The 20,945-nt window shown below is 38.2% G+C and overlaps 1 protein-coding gene across 3 annotated transcripts in view; it reads left to right on the top strand.

The window, feature by feature from the left end:
- Positions 1–20,945, top strand: part of ube3d (ubiquitin protein ligase E3D) — a 59,777-nt gene that overhangs the window by 11,816 nt on the left and 27,016 nt on the right. For 2 of the 3 annotated variants that reach the window (XM_067449318.1, XM_067449320.1), the window contains exons 3-8: positions 3,149–3,239; positions 3,376–3,589; positions 9,770–9,845; positions 12,259–12,361; positions 12,449–12,557; positions 14,520–14,689. In XM_067449318.1, the coding sequence (XP_067305419.1) occupies positions 3,149–3,239; positions 3,376–3,589; positions 9,770–9,845; positions 12,259–12,361; positions 12,449–12,557; positions 14,520–14,689 (763 nt within the window). The remainder of the gene's footprint in view (positions 1–3,148; positions 3,240–3,375; positions 3,590–9,769; positions 9,846–12,258; positions 12,362–12,448; positions 12,558–14,519; positions 14,690–20,945) is intronic. The other variant, XM_067449319.1, reaches the window with a different exon arrangement.

Below are 20,945 nucleotides of genomic sequence, written 5' to 3'. Positions count from 1 at the left end.
TGTTATTTATACTGTTTGTTTTTTCTGACAATCTTTGGCAATCAAACTCACTAGTGCTAGTGGTTTCTGACCACATCTTATCTGTATCATGTTCATAATTGGTTATCGTCATGGCTTCTAAAAGGATTTTTTGTTCATTTTTTAATTAGATGGATAATAGAGCTGCACGATTCTGGAGAAATCTTGACTTGATTCTGATCTTTTAACGATCTTTTAACGATTAATTGTGCCGCTCTAGCATGCATGAATTATGAAAAACATTATTTAGATTTAGATTTAAATTTATTTTTATTACTTTAATATGATGCTAAAATTGAAATCCATTTTCATTTTTACAAAATTAAGCTTTATTTGAAGTTATTTAACTGTCCACGTATGTGGACACCATGCAACTAAGCCATAAAATGTGACAAAGCCACAGATGACAAAATGGAACATTGCATTATGGAATGTTATGCTATACAGTCCCTGACAAAAGTCTTGTCGCTTATCTATTTTCTAGAAATACCTGATATTAACCTGACTTTTAATTAATTAATTGGTGTTAGAAATAGCTCATATGAAAAGCTAAAACCCTCCCAAATGATGTTTAATGCACTGAAATAAATAATTTTCACAGAAAAAATATTTATCATTTAATCAAGACAGAAAGGTCAAATTTTGGCAAGAAAAAATTTTTTGTCGCCTATACAGAAATTGAACAAATTTACTGCAAATACAAAAATATGTCAGCAAATTAAGTTGTGGTGCTGTGAGATCCAAATTTAATATCTTGTATGACTTCCATGAGCTTGAAGGACTGCATCCATGCGGTTTGGCAAGGATTCATACAATTTATTGATGAAGTCATCAGGAATAGCTAAGAAAGCAGTCTTGCATGCCTCCCAGAGTTCATCAATATTCTTTGGTTTCGTCTTCCATGCGTCCTCTTTCATCCTACCCCACATATGCTCAATGATGTTCATGTCTGGTGACTGGGCTGGCCAATCCTGGAGCATCTTGATCTTCTTCGCCTTGAGGAACTTTGATGTGGAGATGGAAGTATGCGATGGAGCACCGTTCTGCTGCAGAATTTGGCCTCTTTTATGGTTGTGAATATAAGAGGTAGCTAAGATTTCTTGGTATTTTAGACTATTGATGTTGCCTTCCACCCTGCAGATCTCTCGCACACCCCTATACTGGATGTAACCCTAGACCATGATTTTTCCGCCACCAAACTTCACTGTTTTCTGGGTGAATCTCGGATCCATTCGGGCACCAGTAGGTCTCCTGCAATATTTGCGGCGACTGTGGTGTAATTCAACAGAAGATTCACCTGAAAAATCCACCTTCTGCCACTTTTCCAGCGTCCATCCTTTTAGCAGGCTGTGGGCCTTGGCAAATGCCACATGGTTTTTCAATTGTCTTTTGTTTAGTGCTGGCTTCTGGGCACTGATTCGACCATGGAGGCCATTTCGAGACAGAATCCGACAAACTGTTTTGGTTGACACAGGGACTTCAGGTGACCAGGTCTCGTGGAGCTCTGCTGCAGTGGAAAATGGGCTGGCCTTGGATTTTCGAGCCAACAAACGGTCCTCTCGAGCAGTTGTCTTGCGGGGTCTGGGGTTCTTTTTATACACACTTGAGACCTAATTGATCCATTATTAGTCACAGGTGAAGCTCATATGACAAGGTGACAACACTTATGTCTTTGTAAAAATTGACTCAATGGGCTTTACCAAGCTGTGAATATTAGAATACTTTTTGAAAGTTTAGTTTTTCACTGAAACATTATCACAAAAGCTGGTGGGATTAAAATGAGCCATTTCTTGTAAAAAAATCTTGATTAGAAATATATTTCAGCGGCACTTTAGGTCAATTTGTACACAAGCGACAAGAATTTTGTCAGGGACTGTATATATCAGTCCAGTTATTAAAAAAAAATAATATATAATATAATAACAATACAACACATATTGTAGGAATTATAATGGTAGTTACATATATGTGTAAACCTAGAGCTGGGCTTTGCTCGTACTCCTCATCACTGCTCTCACTGTCTCTTTCACTGTCCTCTAATATATATATTCTCTATTATTCTGGACTGAGTGCTTGACCTGTGCTGTCCCTGTACCTGTGCAAAATTCAGATTTGTTTCGGTATGTATGTGTAAGGTTGCCATTTAATGCCGTAATACAGTCGTGGTCAAAATAGTTGGAACCCCTGGTAAATATGATCAAATATGGCTGTAAAAAAATATTGAAAGAGGACGTTTGTGTATTAGTCCTAATGCACGGCGAGGAGGAACGTTTGAGTGCACAAAGACTCTCCAAGGATCACAGATGGAGATTTTTGCAGAGATTAGTTGAGTCTTGGGGTCAGAAAGCCCCCAAAAAATTCAAACAACCCCTACATCACCACATGTTGTTTGGGAGGGATTCAAGAAAAGTCAACCATTTTGAGCACGTCTGTATGTCATTTTTAATGGTTATTTATGTTGATATATTTGTTTAATGTCTCTTTTATTACAATATAAGACAAATCATAACATCTGTGTAAAAATAGACAAGATTTATTAGCAGGTTAGAGAAATCAGACTTTATGCAATCTGACTCAACTGTTGCATGACGTCCACATACGTAGACAGTTATTTTTTGGAGCATAAAAACTACATTTTACTCTAAATTTTAGTTTATAAAATACGAATATATTCATCATACTTTACTGTACATACTATTTTTTTTTTTTTTTTAGCTCAATTGACCTCCTTGTATAAAAGTTTGTCACAGATATGCCTGGGGCATTTTGCTTATGGCTACCGCTGTCAGCCATCTTGGAATAATGATATCATCAAGCAATGAATATTTGAAATATACAAGACAGTAGCCACTCTTAAAATACTGTTGTCCGTCTACTGACACTGCCCTCAAGTGGTTTGGAGAAAATAACCATGAGAAATGACCTTAAAATGGAGTTAAATTAACTGTCCCCAAATGTGGACACCATGCATGAAAGGGTTTTAAGAACACATGGATATATAGATGATAGACAGCCATGTGTGCCCATTATCAACTATACACACTTAACACTAAATGGTGCAATAAACACAATATACACAATGAACTTCGATAATCTTAATGCTTTTGTTATTTTGTGTTTCTTACTTCAGAAGCTCCTTGCAGTGTAATTGGACGACTGCAGGCCAATGTGACGTATTCCTTCCTATGCCAGTCTTGTGGGTCTGTGGTGCTTCAAGACAGGTTAGGAGTTTTTTTTTTTGGTTTTACCGATTTGGTGAAGTAATGCATCAAAGAATAGTTATAAGTTCAACCAGACACATTATTTGAAAGTGTTCAGCTATTATGAGAAAGTGAGACTGTCTTTTTACTCTTAAAGGGCTTTTGGGCGAGTTCTTCCTTTGCCCAATGGAAACTGGAATGCATTAGTGGACGACTGGTGCTGCCACCCCGATCCCTTCGCAAACAGGAAGCTCCTCCCGCGGGATGGGGACTGTCTGCTTGGTGACACGTTTATTCTGTTGGCACGGGACAGCAGCTGTGAACAGACTCTCACACGGGAAGGAAACACGCCTCAGAAAGCCCCTGCTGAGGTAAGCTGGAGAAAATGTAACACTCATGATTTAAAGAGCCCCTGTATAGCTGTTTGAGAATGTAGAGCGTCTGCTAAGTTTCATTGGGCCATCTGACCAGTCAGAGCAGGGTAGATCAATCACAACAGACTGGGCTATCTGACCAATCATAATACAGGGAGTGCAGAATTATTAGGCAAATGAGTATTTTGACCACATCATCCTCGTTATGCATGTTGTCTTACTCCAAGCTGTATAGGCTGGAAAGCCTACTACCAATTAAGCATATTAGGTGATGTGCATCTCTGTAATGAGAAGGGGTGTGGTCTAATGACATCAACACCCTATATCAGGTGTGCATAATTATTAGGCAACTTCCTTTCCTTTGGCAAAATGGGTCAAAAGAAGGACTTGACAGGCTCAGAAAAGTAAAAAATAGTGAGATATATTGCAGAGGGATGCAGCAGTCTTAAAATAGCCAAGCTTCTGAAGCGTGATCATCGAACAATCAAGCGTTTCATTCAAAATAGTCAACAGGGTCGCAAGAAGCGTGTGGAAAAACCAAGGCGCAAAATAACTGCCCGTGAACTGAGAAAAGTCAAGCGTGCAGCTGCCAAGATGCCACTTGCCACCAGTTTGGCCATATTTCAGAGCTGCAACATCACTGGAGTGCCCAAAAGCACAAGGTGTGCAATACTCAGAGACATGGCCAAGGTAAGAAAGGCAGAAAGCTGTCCACCACTGAACAAGACACACAAGCTGAAACGTCAAGACTGGGCCAAGAAATATCTCAAGACTGATTTTTCTAAGGTTTTATGGACTGATGAAATGAGAGTGAGTCTTGATGGGCCAGATGGATGGGCCCGTGGCTGGATTGGTAATGGGCAGAGAGCTCCAGTCCGACTCAGACGCCAGCAAGGTGGAGGTGGAGTACTGGTTTGGGCTGGTATCATCAAAGATGAGCTTGTGGGGCCTTTTCGGGTTGAGGATGGAGTCAAGCTCAACTCCCAGTCCTACTGCCAGTTTCTGGAAGACACCTTCTTCAAGCAGTGGTACAGGAAGAAGTCTGCATCCTTCAAGAAAAACATGATTTTCATGCAGGACAATGCTCCATCACACGCGTCCAAGTACTCCACAGCGTGGCTGGCAAGAAAGGGTATAAAAGAAGAAAATCTAATGATATGGCCTCCTTGTTCACCTGATCTGAACCCCATTGAGAACCTGTGGTCCATCATCAAATGTGCGATTTACAAGGAGGGAAAACAGTACACCTCTCTGAACAGTGTCTGGGAGGCTGTGGTTGCTGCTGCACGCAATGTTGATGGTGAACAGATCAAAACACTGACAGAATCCATGGATGGCAGGCTTTTGAGTGTCCTTACAAAGAAAGGTGGCTATATTGGTCACTGATTTGTTTTTGTTTGGTTTTTGAATGTCAGAAATGTATATTTGTGAATGTTGAGATGTTATATTGGTTTCACTGGTAAAAATAAATAATTGAAATGGGTATAAATTAGTTTTTTGTTAAGTTGCCTAATAATTATGCACAGTAATAGTCACCTGCACACACAGATATCCCCCTAAAATAGCTAAAACTAAAAACTAAAACTTCCAAAAATATTCAGCTTTGATATTAATGAGTTTTTTGTGTTCATTGAGAACATGGTTGTTGTTCAATAATAAAATTAATCCTCAAAAATACAACTTGCCTAATAATTCTGCACTCCCTGTATATGCAAATGTATAAAAATGTATGTTTTTTGACCTTGAATGCATGTAAATCTATTGTAGGAGACGCCAAACCATAATTAGGAACCTTTAAAGGAACACTCCACCGTTTTTAGAAATAGGCCTTATTAGGGTGTTGTGCCGATGGACGATATCATCGTACATCGTGATGGCTGACCGACATCACGATGGAGAAACACCATCGTGATGCCACGCCCCCGCCCCGCTGCGAGTCGACACCAAAGTATGTGAGCGGAGTGGAGCGGCGGCAATTTCCCCTCCACGCTCTATCTAAGCTCCGGGTTCACCATCTCCCGCTCCCCGCCTCGCTCACTGATATCAGAAAAACAGCTCAGTCTTCGCTCCGAGGAAATTTGCGGCTCATAACTGCTAAAGTATTTTAGTAAGCTCTGTTTATAACCTGCATTAACTGAAAAAAAATTATAAAAAATAAACAATAGGAGATTAAGAGCCTAGTTTCAACGTGGTTTACTGGAACATTTGTGTGCATTTCCCCCCCACTATGCCAAACTTAATGGCTTCATCAGCATTAAAAGTTAAATATCATTGATGCTTTTTGCAGTGCAAATTTTGTTTGGAAGTTTGGAAAGATGAACGTCTTCATCAGTTATTTTATTTACGGATCAATACAGATTTCTGCTCATTTAAAATCATATAATATAATAATATAATAACTGTATAGGCTACCTGCTGGCTCCTGATAACTGTAAGCAGGTAAAGCACTACAAGATGTTTTTGAATGCATTAGAGAGAACGATTAGTACGTGTGTGAATAAGTGCTACCTGTTTAAAATGTGCTTTCACCCGATCATATTCAGTATGAAGTAAAAAAACAAAAACCCTTAAACTTTAACATCCCGCTCATGCCCATCGCCGTGATCATCTGTATCCAGCTGGTTGTTTACCGTGTGCGTTCTGAACACTGCACTATGCTTATTTAAATCTTTTCGTTTCTACACATATTAGGCTACATATTTCTCATGTCTGTGAGGCAAGCCTGCTGAGTTTCAGTTTATTTGAGACGTGCTCCAGTTCATGAGCAATGAAAGCGATGGCTTCCGCGACCTCATAGTCTAGGCTACTTATTTGCTTCTTGTTAATTAAATACATGCAATTGGCCGAAGAAACCTTTATTAAAATTAAGAGACAATTTGTACAAAACGAAAGAAAGGCTTTTTACAAAACAAAACTTAATATTAAACTAAATATAACCACCAAAATCATTTCTGACCCACTCGCATCTTTGCACTTATAGCCTATCATAATCAGATGAAATAAAAAAATTATATTAGGCTATAATATTTAAACATAAATTAAAAACATTGTTTAATGGCTACAACAAGTATAGTAGCCCAAGCTACAGATTTATATCATGTCTGAGCTGGATTTGAACGAACATCATTTTACCTCTGGGTCGAGTGCGCGCCTAAGGATTATTGAGTTAAGTTACACCGGCTCCGCTCCGCTCATTAGTCATTACAGGCTCGTTCTCGACAGAACGCCCACATATTAAAAAATGGTCGGGTTTAAATGGGGCTCGGGCTCATAATTACAGTTAATGGGTCGGCAGGGCTGGTCTCTCGGGTGCACGGGCTCGGGTCTTGCTTTTTTGAGCCGATCTAAGCTCTAGTTCGAAAAAACGAAACGAAAATATTATTATTAACCCCCCCGGACGATATTATCGTCCATCGCGATGTTTTACTGTACACATCGTCAGCTGACGATTTAGGTGACATCGCCCAACCCTAGGGCTTATTCAGCTTCTTTCCTACATTTAGATATGTGGGTGAATGCATTTTGCCATTGTTTTAGTTTGGCAGGGCCGGATCCCTTGGTAGAATGGATCAACGGTGTGAAATATCTCTGCGCCTAAGTAGCAGTGCTTCGTCTGTGCTTCCCCATAATATAGTCCCAAGTCAATATCTGGCTAGGAAATCGCCTAGTCTATTTGTATTCGTTGTGAATATGCAGGCCACAAGTAGTAATTAGGTGTGATTTTGTTTTTTTTATTTTTTTTGGATCACTTTTACTCCGGACATGCTAGCTGGCAACATAGGATTCCATTCATTATGCTAAGCTAAGCTAGCGGTGACCCTGCCAAAGCCAAACTAAAACAATGCATGCACTGATAAAAAAATTATTTGCTCACATATCTAAATGTAGGAAAGAAGTTGAATAAGCCCTATTTCTAAAAACTTTGGAGTGTTCCTTTAAAATAGCATAATAGGGCATTTGAAACAGAGTTCTTTAGCATTCTTACTAATGTAACTAAGTGCTAAATGTCTGATTTCCTCCCTGCTGAAATGGAGGATCTCTCTTTTAAATGCTGTGCTTTGGAGCACTTCACACTAAGACACATGCAGTTGTGATATTTTCACCCTAAGTAGTTCTCGGTTCTAACTTACACAGCCTCAGGGTTGACAGAGGAGGCAGATGGTTTCCTTTCATCACAATAAAGGCTGAAGAGGCGGAGAGGAAATCCACTCTTAAAAACATTAGGGGCGACCAGGCTGTGGAGAAGAGCCGATCATGTCTTTTAGAGAGATTGATTCTCCTTCTCTGCCTCAATCTGTGTGTAGCCCATGGCCATGCCAAGGAGATAGACACACTTTCCAACACTTTTTCAATCCTAAATGACTTCAGCGCACAGTCTGTTTTCTTATCGTTTTCTGTATTTTTTTGTTTTTTGGCTAACTAGATATTTTCAGTATACAATTGAGGCACAAGTTTAGACACAAGCTGAAGAATTTCTGTCAGTTTTCTTGTAATTTGTGTCAATAAGGGTGCGAGGCACTTTGTAAACAAATGCTTAGTAAAAATGTTTAGCCTCAGGAGGTCAAAATAAATATTACATGAGATGTTTAGTTTTCTGTTCATGTTACACAAGGTTTGTAATTCTCTAGCCCTGTTACCAAAGTTACAGTGTTGCAGATTTAGCCCCAAACATGCCAGGCTAGCTGTTTTGTCACCAAGAAAAGTTGGTTTGTAGTTATATACTTGCACTACAGTTGAAAAGTTGGGGTCAGTTAGATTTGTTTAATGTTTTCTCACCACGGTTGCATTTATTTGATCAAAAAAATTATCAAAGCTGAATTTTCAGCATCATTACTCCAGTCTTCAGTGTCTCATGATCCTTCAGAAATCATTCAAATAAATGATTTGATGCTCAAAAATTATTTTTATCGATGTTGAAAACACTTGAGCTGCTTCATATTTTTGTTGAAACTTTAGGAATTTTTCAGGAATCATTTATGAGCAGGTTAATGTGTGATATAAATCTTGTGTAACATTTTTTTTTTTTTTTAATAGCCACCTACAACAAAAACTCACGTACGCAAAATACAGAACACTGGATTTTGCTAGCCATGAATATGCAAGCTGTTTTACTGACGTCTTTTTTTTCTTGCTGTTGAAACACTGAGTGATTACATGTGATGTGATACAGATTTTGGTACGTTGTAATGTATCTTTTAGCATAACTTTAGATGCGCTATAACTGGTATAAAACTGGAGAAGATGATCAGTTCATGTGGGCTCCGCACTGCCACTTCTCTTGCTGTTGATCTTAATTTCTTCCACATTTGTTATAATATCAATCAGCTTTATTTACAATCACGATTGTGTCAAAGCAGCTTCACAGTGTCAAACAGGACAATATTGCAACAAAATTAGATTTGGCTGTACAGTCGTTCTGGAGAAAACAGTGATGTTAGCTTATTTTAATTTATCATATAGCGACATAATACCACATACAGTTGAGTGTGGAAAATTTAGTAGTGAGGCAATTTCACGAATTGACTTGCACTGGTGGCAACCTATCACGCTTGAGTTTTCTGAGCTCCTAAGAGTGACCCATTCTTTCACAAATGTTTGTAAAGTGTCTGCATGCCTAGTGCTTGACACAAAATGACGTAATTTTGTTCTCGCAGCCCTGGGAGCGAGAACTTTTTTTTCTCTGTTCTTGCGGAGAATGTTGTAGCCTTAATACTTTTGGCAATATGGTGTATTTGTACTTTTTATTGTTTAATTGTAGCAAACACACTCAACCATTTGTTTAAAGTGTGTAATTATCTTCATCTTTACTATGACTTTTGATCAATGTAATGTATCCTTGCTAAATAAAAGTAATAATTTTGTTTAAATAAAAAAAAACGAAAATGTTTAAACAATAACTTTAATAATATGGTTAAATGATTGAAAATTACAAATCCAGTGAATCCAATGAAAAACAATTTCTCTGAAATTGCAATGGAAAGGTTTAAGGTACATTAGTTTCAGTTGCTTGGCTTGAAATAGCTGCTGCTTCCAGCTGGGGTTATAGGAATATGAATGTGGCTGGCGAGTGAACTGACTGAACCCGTTACCATATAACCAGTGCCATATAATGCAGCCTGTGTGAACATAACCCAAAAAAATGTACCTTTCACCAAAGTATATGTGTGTCTCCCACAGCAGAAGCGTGTGAGTAAGCGTGTGATGCTGTCCTGCAGGAGCTGCTCTGCAGTGCTGGGTGAGGAGCTCACTGCAGGTATGGAAAACAAAGCATTAGTAACACACACCACTTGGCCATTTTAACATAACTGCAAATTAATAAAACCAGTGCTTTCATAACTGCATAATGTCATCTATAACCCCTAATGCATATGGGCGATACATTGCTTCTATTAGCAACCTCCAGCATATTACAGCCAACATTACAGACGCTCTAAGATGCTTTGAAATGTTTTCTGACTCTTGGGTATTTATAAAAGAGCTGTGCATTTGAAGCAAAAATAGTCTTGATTGCAAAGGTCTATTTTTAGTCATTGTAAGTAATTTTTTGTGTCATGCCACTATTTTGAAGGGAATGTTGAATGAACATACTGTTTTAGCCACCCTCCTTTTTTTCAAACCCAAATGGAGATGCAGATGTTCATGAAGCTTTCTGAAGTCATACTATACGAGAAATGACTGAAATGCGTTATACATTGAAATTCTTCCCTTCCGATGTTCTCAAATCTCATTTGCTCTTATGCATATTCAGATGACACATTTGATGTCTGCTCGCATATAAGAGAGATTATGTGATTTATGACCAAATCAAGTATTTAAAGGCGAGTTAGGTCATTTCGGCTTTGTAGATTAATTGCACATTGATGCTTGTCTGTAGACAAGAAAAGAGTGAATCTGGAGAGAGGAAGAGGGAGGGAAGAGAAAAGAGTATGTAGGCTATTAATAATGATAATCGCTGTCTCAAACGGCTCCCTAGCTCGTGAAACTTTTTATCATGTACATGAATTGGGGCACTATAAAGGACAGTAAGGATGCTTGCTCATTACATACTGGGTCACAATGTCCTCATTGTACAACATCACTACTGGTATTTAAAAACAACATCAGAGCTGATATCTTTCTGACATTATTTGTTAATGTTATTTAAACGACATTATAATACATACTTTGCTTGTTACATATACGTGCAACTTTTCAGCCCAAAATAAATTCTACATTGTAGCTAGAGCGATTAGGGGCGGGTCAAATGACTCACGGTTCGGTTTGTATCACAGTTTTAGTGTTACGTTTTTTTTTGCTATGTTACGGATGTGCTATGTTCAGGAAAAACAGGACTAATGTCGAAAATAAATAAAGAAAAGAAGAACAAACTATCAAACCACAAAGCAAAAGCACAAATCAATAAAATAGAGCAAAGATGCAAATGAATTAAACAGTGCCTTACAGGTTTTTCAGGTAGGTCTAACATTAATTTTCAGGTGCAGAAATTGAATAATCAATAATGTAAAATATCATTAGCAGGGACAGTGATGGTATTTAATGATGGTAAAGAAAAGTCCGTAAGTACATAAAACATGAAAAATCATGTTAAAAAATACATTCCAGCAAACATAGCCATAACCACAGCATATTAACACAAATACAAAATGACATTAAATATTAGGAGACAGAAACAAGCCGCTACTAAAGATTATGAAGCCATGCTTGATTATTCAGTAATCTCTGTTTATCGAGGCAAAAAAAGAAGTAAACTAAGGAATATTTTTTTTGTATTTCAGTTATGTGCAGCTCTATAGGAAAAGACTGACTGCCCAAAAACATTACTACTTCTGTGTCAATGTACAATTCCCTCAAGTAGAGCCTCTAGTACATGAGTTATACTTTTATCTAATAACCTCATTAGGTGTTTATTATCCCATCAATTTCGCATCTGAAAAGGAAACTCCTACAAATGCATATGCAGTAAGGTCAGTCGGAAAAATAACCCTGTCCACACCTTTTCAGCGCTAATTTATCACTGCGAGTCTTTAGTAAATCCATTTTTTGAGGGTTTGCACTGGCGCTGCAAGCTAAAGCTGGCCCTTGTTAGACAAAGTTCTGCAAATTAAAGTCAAAGACAGAGTAAAAGAGGAATTATGGGTGACACTTTACTTAAAGCCTGTATGTATAATTCATTGAAAAGGTGTACGTAATGTACGTTATAAGGCATCTGTCTACTCATAAATAATAATTGTAACCAAAGTTAAAATAAATTATAATATTCACAGATCGCGTTACATATGAAATTAGATGTTTGTTGTTTTAATGCATTCTACTTTCTAGAGATGTATTGTAATGTATTATAACTGGTTAAATTATTCATGAGACCATACAATGCATTATGAAGTATAATTAATGCATTAAAAATACTTTTATAATGCATTATGCATAAAGGTTTTAAGTAAAGTGTTCTACGCAGTATTTCGTTTAAGCTTAATTACAATCCGAAAATAGTTTTCAATATTTGGCGTGGAAAACAATACTTGATCTCAGAATTATATTTTAACTTTGTTCATGTCATGAAATGTTGAAAGTGCAGATATTATCTGAGAGGTAATCTCTTCTAATCTTACACCTCCAGCTGGGTAATACTCTGTGTGTAATATATGTCACTATTCTTCGTGTTTCAGAGGTGCTGAAGTTCTACATAACTGAAATATTAGTAAAGCCATGTGAAGATGGAGGGTGTGATATCTCACAGCTCAGTTTGGAGTCCAAGTCAGATTCAAAAAGGTTAGTGAGTTAACTGGATTCATTCATTTTGTTGACATGTGTAGATCATATTCAGTTAAAGCCTTAATTTTATTGTGTTTCCTACAGGCAGAGATTCTTGGAGCAAACTATAGCCTCAAGGCTGGTCGAGCTGTCGTCTGCACAGAGTATATTTCGCTTTTCCATCCAAACGCCAGATGGCAAAGCTGTGATTTTGGTATGGACATTAAACCCAGAGTTGGGAGGGTTACAAATTACTTCATAAAATAAAGTTTTCAGCAATGTAATACAAGCACCACAAACAATATGAAAGTAATGTAATCTGATCACTTTTGGATTCCTTCAAGGTCACATATGTAAATAAAGTCACTATATATATATATGACCAGCTGTAAATTAGGGGGATTATTAGGATCAGCTCTAACTCTAAATCCACCCACTCGAACCCATGATTTTCTCGGATTTAGATAATATCACAGTACAATTATTCTAATTCTCAGTGTTACACGTGGTATAACATGGTAACATATTACACTAAAAGTAGACTGCTTTCAAATTAACATTAGTGCCTGATGGAAAAATAAGCTTTAAACATGTTAATATTTCCATCAATAAGTTGGAAATCATTCTTATCAGAGTAATGGCTCAGTAAGACCTTCATTGACACCAATGTCATTTCCTCTCTCAAGACCCATAAAGGCACTAAAGACGTCGTTGCAAAGCCCATCTCACTACAGCGGCTCTACAATCATTTTATGAAGCGACGAGAATAGTTTTGTGCTAAAAAAAAAAAACTAAATAATGACTTATGTAGTGATGAGCCGATTTCAAAACAAAGCTTCGAACGGTTATGAATCAGTGTATTGATTCATGATTCGGATCGCGTGTCAAACTGCTGAAATCATGTTAATTTGGCGATCCGAATCATGAATCAATATGCAGATTCATAACGTTCGAAGCTTTGTTTAAAAATTTACCTATCTTAGACTAATCTCAGGCTGCTTGATCTTCCGGCCCTATGTGTGTGTGTCTGTGTGTGTGTGGGCATGTTTTTGTGACATGAGGACACAAATGTGTATAATGACATGGGTATGACATAGGTATTACAAGGAAAGGGTGAAATATGAGGACAAAAACTATTCTCGTCGCTTCATAAAATGATTGTACAGCCGCTGTAGTGAGATGGGCTTTGTAACGACGTCTTTAGTGCCTTTATGGGTCCTGTGAGTGGGAATGTACTGAATGCCAATGGAGGCCTTTCTGAAGCCTTTCTCAGCCATCAGCTTTCAACAAAAATATCTTCATTTGTGTTCTGAAGATGAACGAAGGTATTACAGCTGTCAAACGACATGAGGGTGAGAAATTAATGAAATAATTTTCATTTTTGGGTGAACTAACCCTTTAAGTTAATGTAGGTTATGTAATAACCAATAATGCAGGTTTTTTTCCTTTGTGTTCATATAATGACCACTATAAGGTGCTCTAGGCATATATTTTCGTTGATTTTTTTATTTTATTAAGGGGCCCTATCATACACCCGGCACAATGCAACGCCATGTGCAACACAAGTGGTTTCAGCCCCAACACAGTTATAATATTCACGTCCAGCCTCACATTGTTTAAAAAGCACTCGCGCCTAGCTGTTCACCCAGCTGGCCTGAAAACCAGGTGTGATCAGGCGTATTGTTGGCGTGTTGCTATTTTGAGGAACTGAAAAAGCAGTATTTTTGTGCTATATAAAGGGCGTGTTAGTATGCGCCTATAGGCAGTGTACTCGTACACTGTATTATTACACACACACATTTTTTTAATTTTACCATATTTTTGTAATGCAGTTGACTGTATTCTGTTACTCCCCAAGCTTGCTTAAACCTCATACATGTACAAAACTGTTCGTTTTGGTCCATGTGTATTGCTAGGTGTGTCTGGGCGGTTGCTAGGTGGTTGCTGGTGTTGTTAGGCAGTTGCTATGGCAGTTGCTTTTGTGTAAGATTTCTCTCTGAAGTCAACTTAGAATGTTTTTCAGGGTTTCTTGCAACAAAAACATCTCCAACTTACTGGAGTTTCCAATATCGGTTCATTACAGTATGTCTGCATACTATGTCAAAATCCTTTTTCACATGATATGTCCCCTTTATATCCGACCTTCAGGTAATTACTTTTCTCTTTTAATTATCAGCTGTGGCTTCTGAACACGGACACTCTGGTCGCCTCATTTCCTGCCGCAGCAGCGAGGGACGACAGCTTCATCTCCGCAGGTGACGTTCATCCAATAGAGCATCAGTCATGCCAGGCTGTTCAAGCAGTCAAAGTGCTCTACGTCCTCTGTTCTGACAGCAAACTCAAAGAGTAAGTCATCGGTTAACCCTGACATCTGTTCATTTTCCTCATATTAATGTCTATATCTAAACAGATTCCACCTCATCTCTGATTTAGATGAAATGGCATATGGTGTTTTGTTGAGTAATTTAAAAAAGACAGGGTGTTAACTCGGGGTGCTTCTTTCATAAATTTCATCTTCTTTAAAACATCTTTATAGACCGCATGTTAAGGGCACTTTTAAACCTTGGTAAACAACATTAGCAATGACATAAAAACAAAATCACTAGTTTGTTACCTTTATGCTTGAAACAAGAAAACATTCTGCTAATGCAGAGATATAATCTGTAAAAACAATATATTACACAATTCTTGCAGGAATTTATCTTGTGAAAACATTTAAATATATTTGTATTTGGAATCCAAAATACTTATTTAACCTGTAAAGCATGAAATGCAAAATAATAGTCCGAAAAATAAAATGTTTTATAATGTACCGGTTGATGGAATCTTTAGACGAAAGCTTCTTCCTTTTTTTAACGTAATAAAATATTGCATGTGTTTTTTGAGGATCATATTTGATACATTAGGCTTTATGAAGCTCATACTGGAGGGGAAAAAAATACATCAATCTTATTCAGAGGCCCAAACTGAGCAAAAATATGTAATTTGGTGCAGTTGCTGAAATTTTAATGGCCAAAAGGAAGATGAAATTCTGATGCTTGTAATGTAAATCAATGAGCTCTTTATAACAGTATAGCAAATACTTGCATAAAATCATATAAATATCAGCAGTCAGTATATCTCCCAATATTATGTCTTAGTAAGATGATATTTAAAGGGTACATAACACACACAGTTTCTGTCTCATGTTAACCTTGAGTATCTGTAGAGTATTGTATACTTCATATTTCTGAAGAGTCTTTAGTTCTGTTTCATTACTCCTGGTCGGCAGCGGCAGTGAAAAGCACTAGTGAATAATCGCTGCGCCAGCTCGATAGGCCGAGAAAATAACAACACGTCATGACGCAGACCGAACCATGAGGATATAATCCCCCATTTCGCACTGTCCCGTGCAGTTTACCTGCGTTGCGAGGATTCGCCCTCCCAAGCTGTGACAGCACAGTCTTCTCTATCATCGGAATGGATATCTGATTCCATTTCTACGTGAGTAAATAATATTTGATTGTGTCGGCAATACCCTGTGCTTCCCGGTACTACACAGTACGTGTACTGTGCTACACGGTATGGTGCTACACGGTGCGGCTGGTTTCGACCCTCATTTGGGTGGCGTTTTACCGCAACCTATATACTATTTCCCTTTCCTAGACGTTATAAATCTTCCGGTTCTATCCGAAGATTTGAGGGATGTCTGATCTTTCTGAGTGGGTGTTATAACAGTTTTTAGTGCCTACGGTGCTTCCGAGGACATGTTATTGATGGAGTCATGGATCATAGGCCTCTCATCTCCGTTTAAAGCTGCAAATTGTTCTCGAATACGATTCTTCCCAACGACGGACATGATCGATGCCCATCTTGTTTAGGGATTCAACATCTGAAGGAGGCTTTAACCGATCTGTGTTTGCATTTTAGTTTGCTACCATTATCAGAAAGACATCTTCGCCTGGCTGAATTAGACTCTAACTCGCCTGTTAGCCTGGCACAACAGCCGTGGCACGCTCAAAAGCGTCACGCGTTGGTAGTGACGCGTGACGCTCAACCAAGTAAGAAGAAGTCTTCAAATCAGACGGAAACTTAAGAACATCTGCTATCAAAGACTGTGGCTACTCTCTCTTCAGATAGGGTGGAGATAAAACATCTTCTTCAGTCCATTCAATACCCAGTATTAAACACTCATACTGAGAACACGACAGTGGATGAGAGTGCTCTCCAAACCCCGATTTGGACGCCATTTCCATGAGCGGGTCTAATTCACATTTTCTTGATGCAGAATTGGTGTAATCTGCCATACAACCCACCCATTCATTGGGCGCAGGCCCATCTTCTCCAAGATGATATTTTATCTATTCTGCAGATGGCTATGGCCCATTTGGGGGTTGACGAATCACCTGTACAGCCCGTTCAAGCCAATGTGTTTTTCAGACAAGCTGATAGTAATGTGTTTGCAATGCCACCATGTAAGGATTTTGTGATGGAATTCTCCGGGGCACGTACAGGTGCCAATGTACCTAGAAGAAGGTCAAAGACAGCCTGCTTGCCTCAATGGCCGACACTGACTCCATTGGTGTAGGACAGGCACCTGAAATTGAACAACCAGAGGCAGCACAAGCTATATCACCGGATGAGGCTCTAAGAGGCCATGTACGCTGCTCATATATAACGAGAGCAGAGAATACTATCTGCCAGCTGCTTCTCGCCTGCAATAACACATTAGAGTCCACAAATGTGGATGCTTCCATACCTCAGTTCTTACAGACGGCTCTGCTGACTATGGGTCATGTGACGCGGGAACTTGGTACACTTTCAGAAACCCTTCTAACAGCCCTCCGCCAGGTATGGCTTGCCCAGGCAATGTTATCTGTAAAAAGACACTGAGAGAATTGCCAATCGTACCGGCACATCTTTTTGGTCCCAATGTTCTGAGGTATTGGAGAAATGAATTAAGTTGTCAAAAGCTGCACAACAACTAACTCAAGTGCCATGGGCACCACCGTTTAGGATGCCATTGGCTCCGACTCACCCATGCTACCCTGGATCTAATGCTCCCGGGGAATGGATACTCCACCTGGACGTGGTGCGGTTGATTTGGCAACGGTTTGGCAGGGCGTAGTTCGACCTGTTTGGTTCAGAAAACAGCTGGTGGTTCTGCTGGTGGTTCGCGAGAGCCGAAATGTCCAGCCCATTAGGTCAGGATGCATTAGACCATGAGTGGCCGAGTTGCCTTTAGTATGTGTTCCCTCCTCTTCCTCTTCTGTGGGAAACATTGCACAGAATATTCCTATGTAGGCACAGGATACTTTTAGTGGCACCTCGATGGCCAGCCAGGTCATGGTTTCCTCTCCTTAGTCTGTTACATGGCGAGCCATGGCAACTTCCCAAGGAGGTCCCATCAGATGCCCGCCTGCGGTTTTGACTCATTACCTGGAACAAACACACTTGCAGAACTTTGTTGCTGCACTGGAAAAACAAACTGCATCCACTTTTCCCTTAATGCTGGGTTATTTGGGAAGCTAAACACAACCAGAAACACATTTCTTTAGTGACATTGTTGATTTCGTGGTCTAAAAACAAAATGCCAGCACTGCTGACGGCTCCTGGAGTGTATTTGGCACAGAAATACTCAGTCTAGGGCTGGGCAATATGGCCCAAAAAAATTATCATGATTTTCCGTATCAGTCGATATCGATAAATATCACGATAAATGTAAAATCTTTACTTTTTTAAAGTATATAGGCATATTTTTGTGAAAGATGTAGAAAACAGACAGTTAACTGTGGTTTAAAACTATCCTTTATTGTCAAAACATGACAAACACTTCCCAAACAGGTGAGCAATTTATTAAAACTGAGGTAGATTTATTTATTAAAATCTTAATTGTGGTCAGCATTTTTTTAAATTATATTTCAAATTATATTTATTATATTTCAATATTTCAGTCATAACATTTTGTGCAGTTATTGCGTTTTTCCTTTGCAGGGCAGTATTAAATAACTTCAATTAACTTCATTAATTGATTACTCAATATCAGAAGTAATCAATTAATAATTGGTAATAAATTGAATGAAATACCACTGTAAAAATGTAGAAAATATCACAGCTAAAGCCAAAAATATACTATAAATCCGCAAGCTCAGAGAAATGTCGGCACAGTTATTCTCATCCTTCTTCAAAATGTTAAATGTTCCCTTTGTAAGAGCTTGAGAAGCCAGATATGTGCTGGAATCAGCGAGTGAATCACAGAGGAATTGTGGGTGGGCATTCTGCACTTCATTGTCTCTTTGACACCATAAGGTCGTCACGACTCTTTACACCCTTACCTCGTCTCGCTCTCCTTTTTTTCCAAGTGTACATTAATTCTGCCTATTCTTCTCCTCCACAGCGCTAAGAGATGCGTTTGAGTGCGTCTCCTCCTCACTGTATGTAGAGGTGGTGGGATCAAACATGATTCATGGAGCTCGTATACAGGCCCTGAGCCGTTATGCTAATTAGAGGATAGTCTCTCAGGAAGCAGACTTTTGACTGTTCACATAATGTCTAGTCCACATTACTTAGACAGCAAGTAACTGACTGGCTTTATAAATATATCAAGCGAAAACTGTAGTTAGCCCTTTTAGAGCGTTTTTATGTCATGGTATCAGTATATAATACCACTTTTAAATGTTTTTGATAATTCAGTAAATTAAATATTTTAAAATCAGTGGTACTTTATCTAATTAGATTTTTCTTTCTTATTTAGAATTGAGCTCATTAATATAATACCTACGTGCACGTGGCAGAACATCAGTTTGAGAAGCAACCACACAAAAACTTCAGTTATATTGTCTCTATTCAGGACATCAGCAGTTCATCACAACACAGCAAGACTAAATTGCTCCCTTTGTAATCAACAGAGCCATCTCCACTCATCGTCTGTGACAGTTTGTAGAGTTAGGGGATGTTTACAAAAACACTGCTTTCAACTAAGAACGCAAACGTTTTCATGAGTTTTGGCCATGGATTTACACGCCAACAGCGTTTTGGGACCTAAAAGAGTCAAAAAAGTTTTTGAAAATGGTGAAAACTCTGTAAACAACAAAAACTCAAATCTGTGAAAATTATAAGTTCACGCACTTGCGTATTACTCAGTCTACAGTGATTCATTGACACCTAATGGCCTGGCAGCAAAAAACTACATTTTAGCCGTTTTCGCAGAACTGTGTGAATGGGGATCATTTTGGCAAAGGTCTTGTCTGTACACAGAAAACTCAAAGGAAAGCCTTCTCCTTTTGACACATATCATTTTCTGAATGGTGTCATATTTCTAAAAGCATGTCAGATATAAATTATACAATGTTAGGTGCACGTATAAACAGTATAGCAGAATTTCTACTGGTTAAAGGGTTAGTTCACCGTCAGTTTTATTTGCATCTCAACTCAAGAGTTTTACTGTCAAATTTCCAATAATAAGCGTGATATTATTAGTAACTGCACTTAATGCAAGACAATAGTAATTTAATGATTAAATTGCCTTTTATGATGAACAATCCTCCCTCCCCGCCAGTGCTACTGCTCTCAGATGTTAGTCTGGAGCCCTTTCTTTCAATCACAACTGCAAGCTTGCATTCAGATCTGCCTCTATCAAATCAACCATCTAGTCATCTTTTTCGAAAATCCATTTCATTTGGATGTTCATCACAATACGGATGAAAAGATCTGTTGCTACTTCCATTTGATCACAACCTGTACACCCTGAATTTTTAGAAATTACATGAACCAGAAAGTCCGTAAATTGGTCTGTGTTCGATTCCAGCTGAAACTTTAAAGGCTAGGATGTCAAATGTCAAACAACAAGACAGCCTTGACATTTGAAATAGCACTGATGAAGAAAAGAGGAGAAAACATTGTGTCATCAGAAACATCAACTGTTGTAACTGGCATTTTGACAGAAATGTAAATCATCTGTTTTGAGAAAATAGGTTGTCACCTTTTTTTCTGTTGAAAATGATGCAATTTTAGCTATAGTAGCCTAAACCCAATTATAAACTTTTTTTTTTTTTCTCACAACAAACAGTGTAGTTGTTTTTTTGTTTTGTTTTTATCAAAAGACCTGAGACCTCTGTGAATTATGAATCAAACTCTTGGTTTTTTGTTTTTGTGACATTTTGTCTAAATGCTGTTCTGATATTGAGGGGAAAACTTGTTTTGCCTTCAGGTATTTCAAGAGATGATTTACACTATTAAGGAGAATTTAAAGGAGGGTGTTATGCTCTTTCATGCATTCTGACTTATTTATTGTTTATTCTCATCCTAAACATGGCCAAAAAAAAAAAAAAAATTGGATTTCACAGAAACAAGTATTTCTGTGGCAAACACACTACCTCAGGATTCAAATGCTTTTTTTTTTCTCAGGATTTGAATTCGAACGTTTTTTTCTTCCTTCATTTTTGGCTCTGTATGATATCATAAAGGGCGAAATGGACACTAGGGCTGTCAACAAATATTCTAATATATATTCGAATAGTTTTAAAAAAACGAATTTTGAAGGTCAAAATTAAAGGGTTAGTTCACCCAAAAATGTACTCACCCTCATGTCGTTTGACAGCTGTAAGACCTCCGTTCATCTTCA

The sequence above is a fragment of the Pseudorasbora parva genome, chromosome 7 (assembly GCF_024679245.1).
Source record: "Pseudorasbora parva isolate DD20220531a chromosome 7, ASM2467924v1, whole genome shotgun sequence".
Lineage (NCBI taxonomy): Eukaryota > Metazoa > Chordata > Actinopteri > Cypriniformes > Gobionidae > Pseudorasbora > Pseudorasbora parva.
Note: the sequence above shows the minus strand (reverse complement) of the source record. Positions and strands in the feature narration are given on the sequence as shown.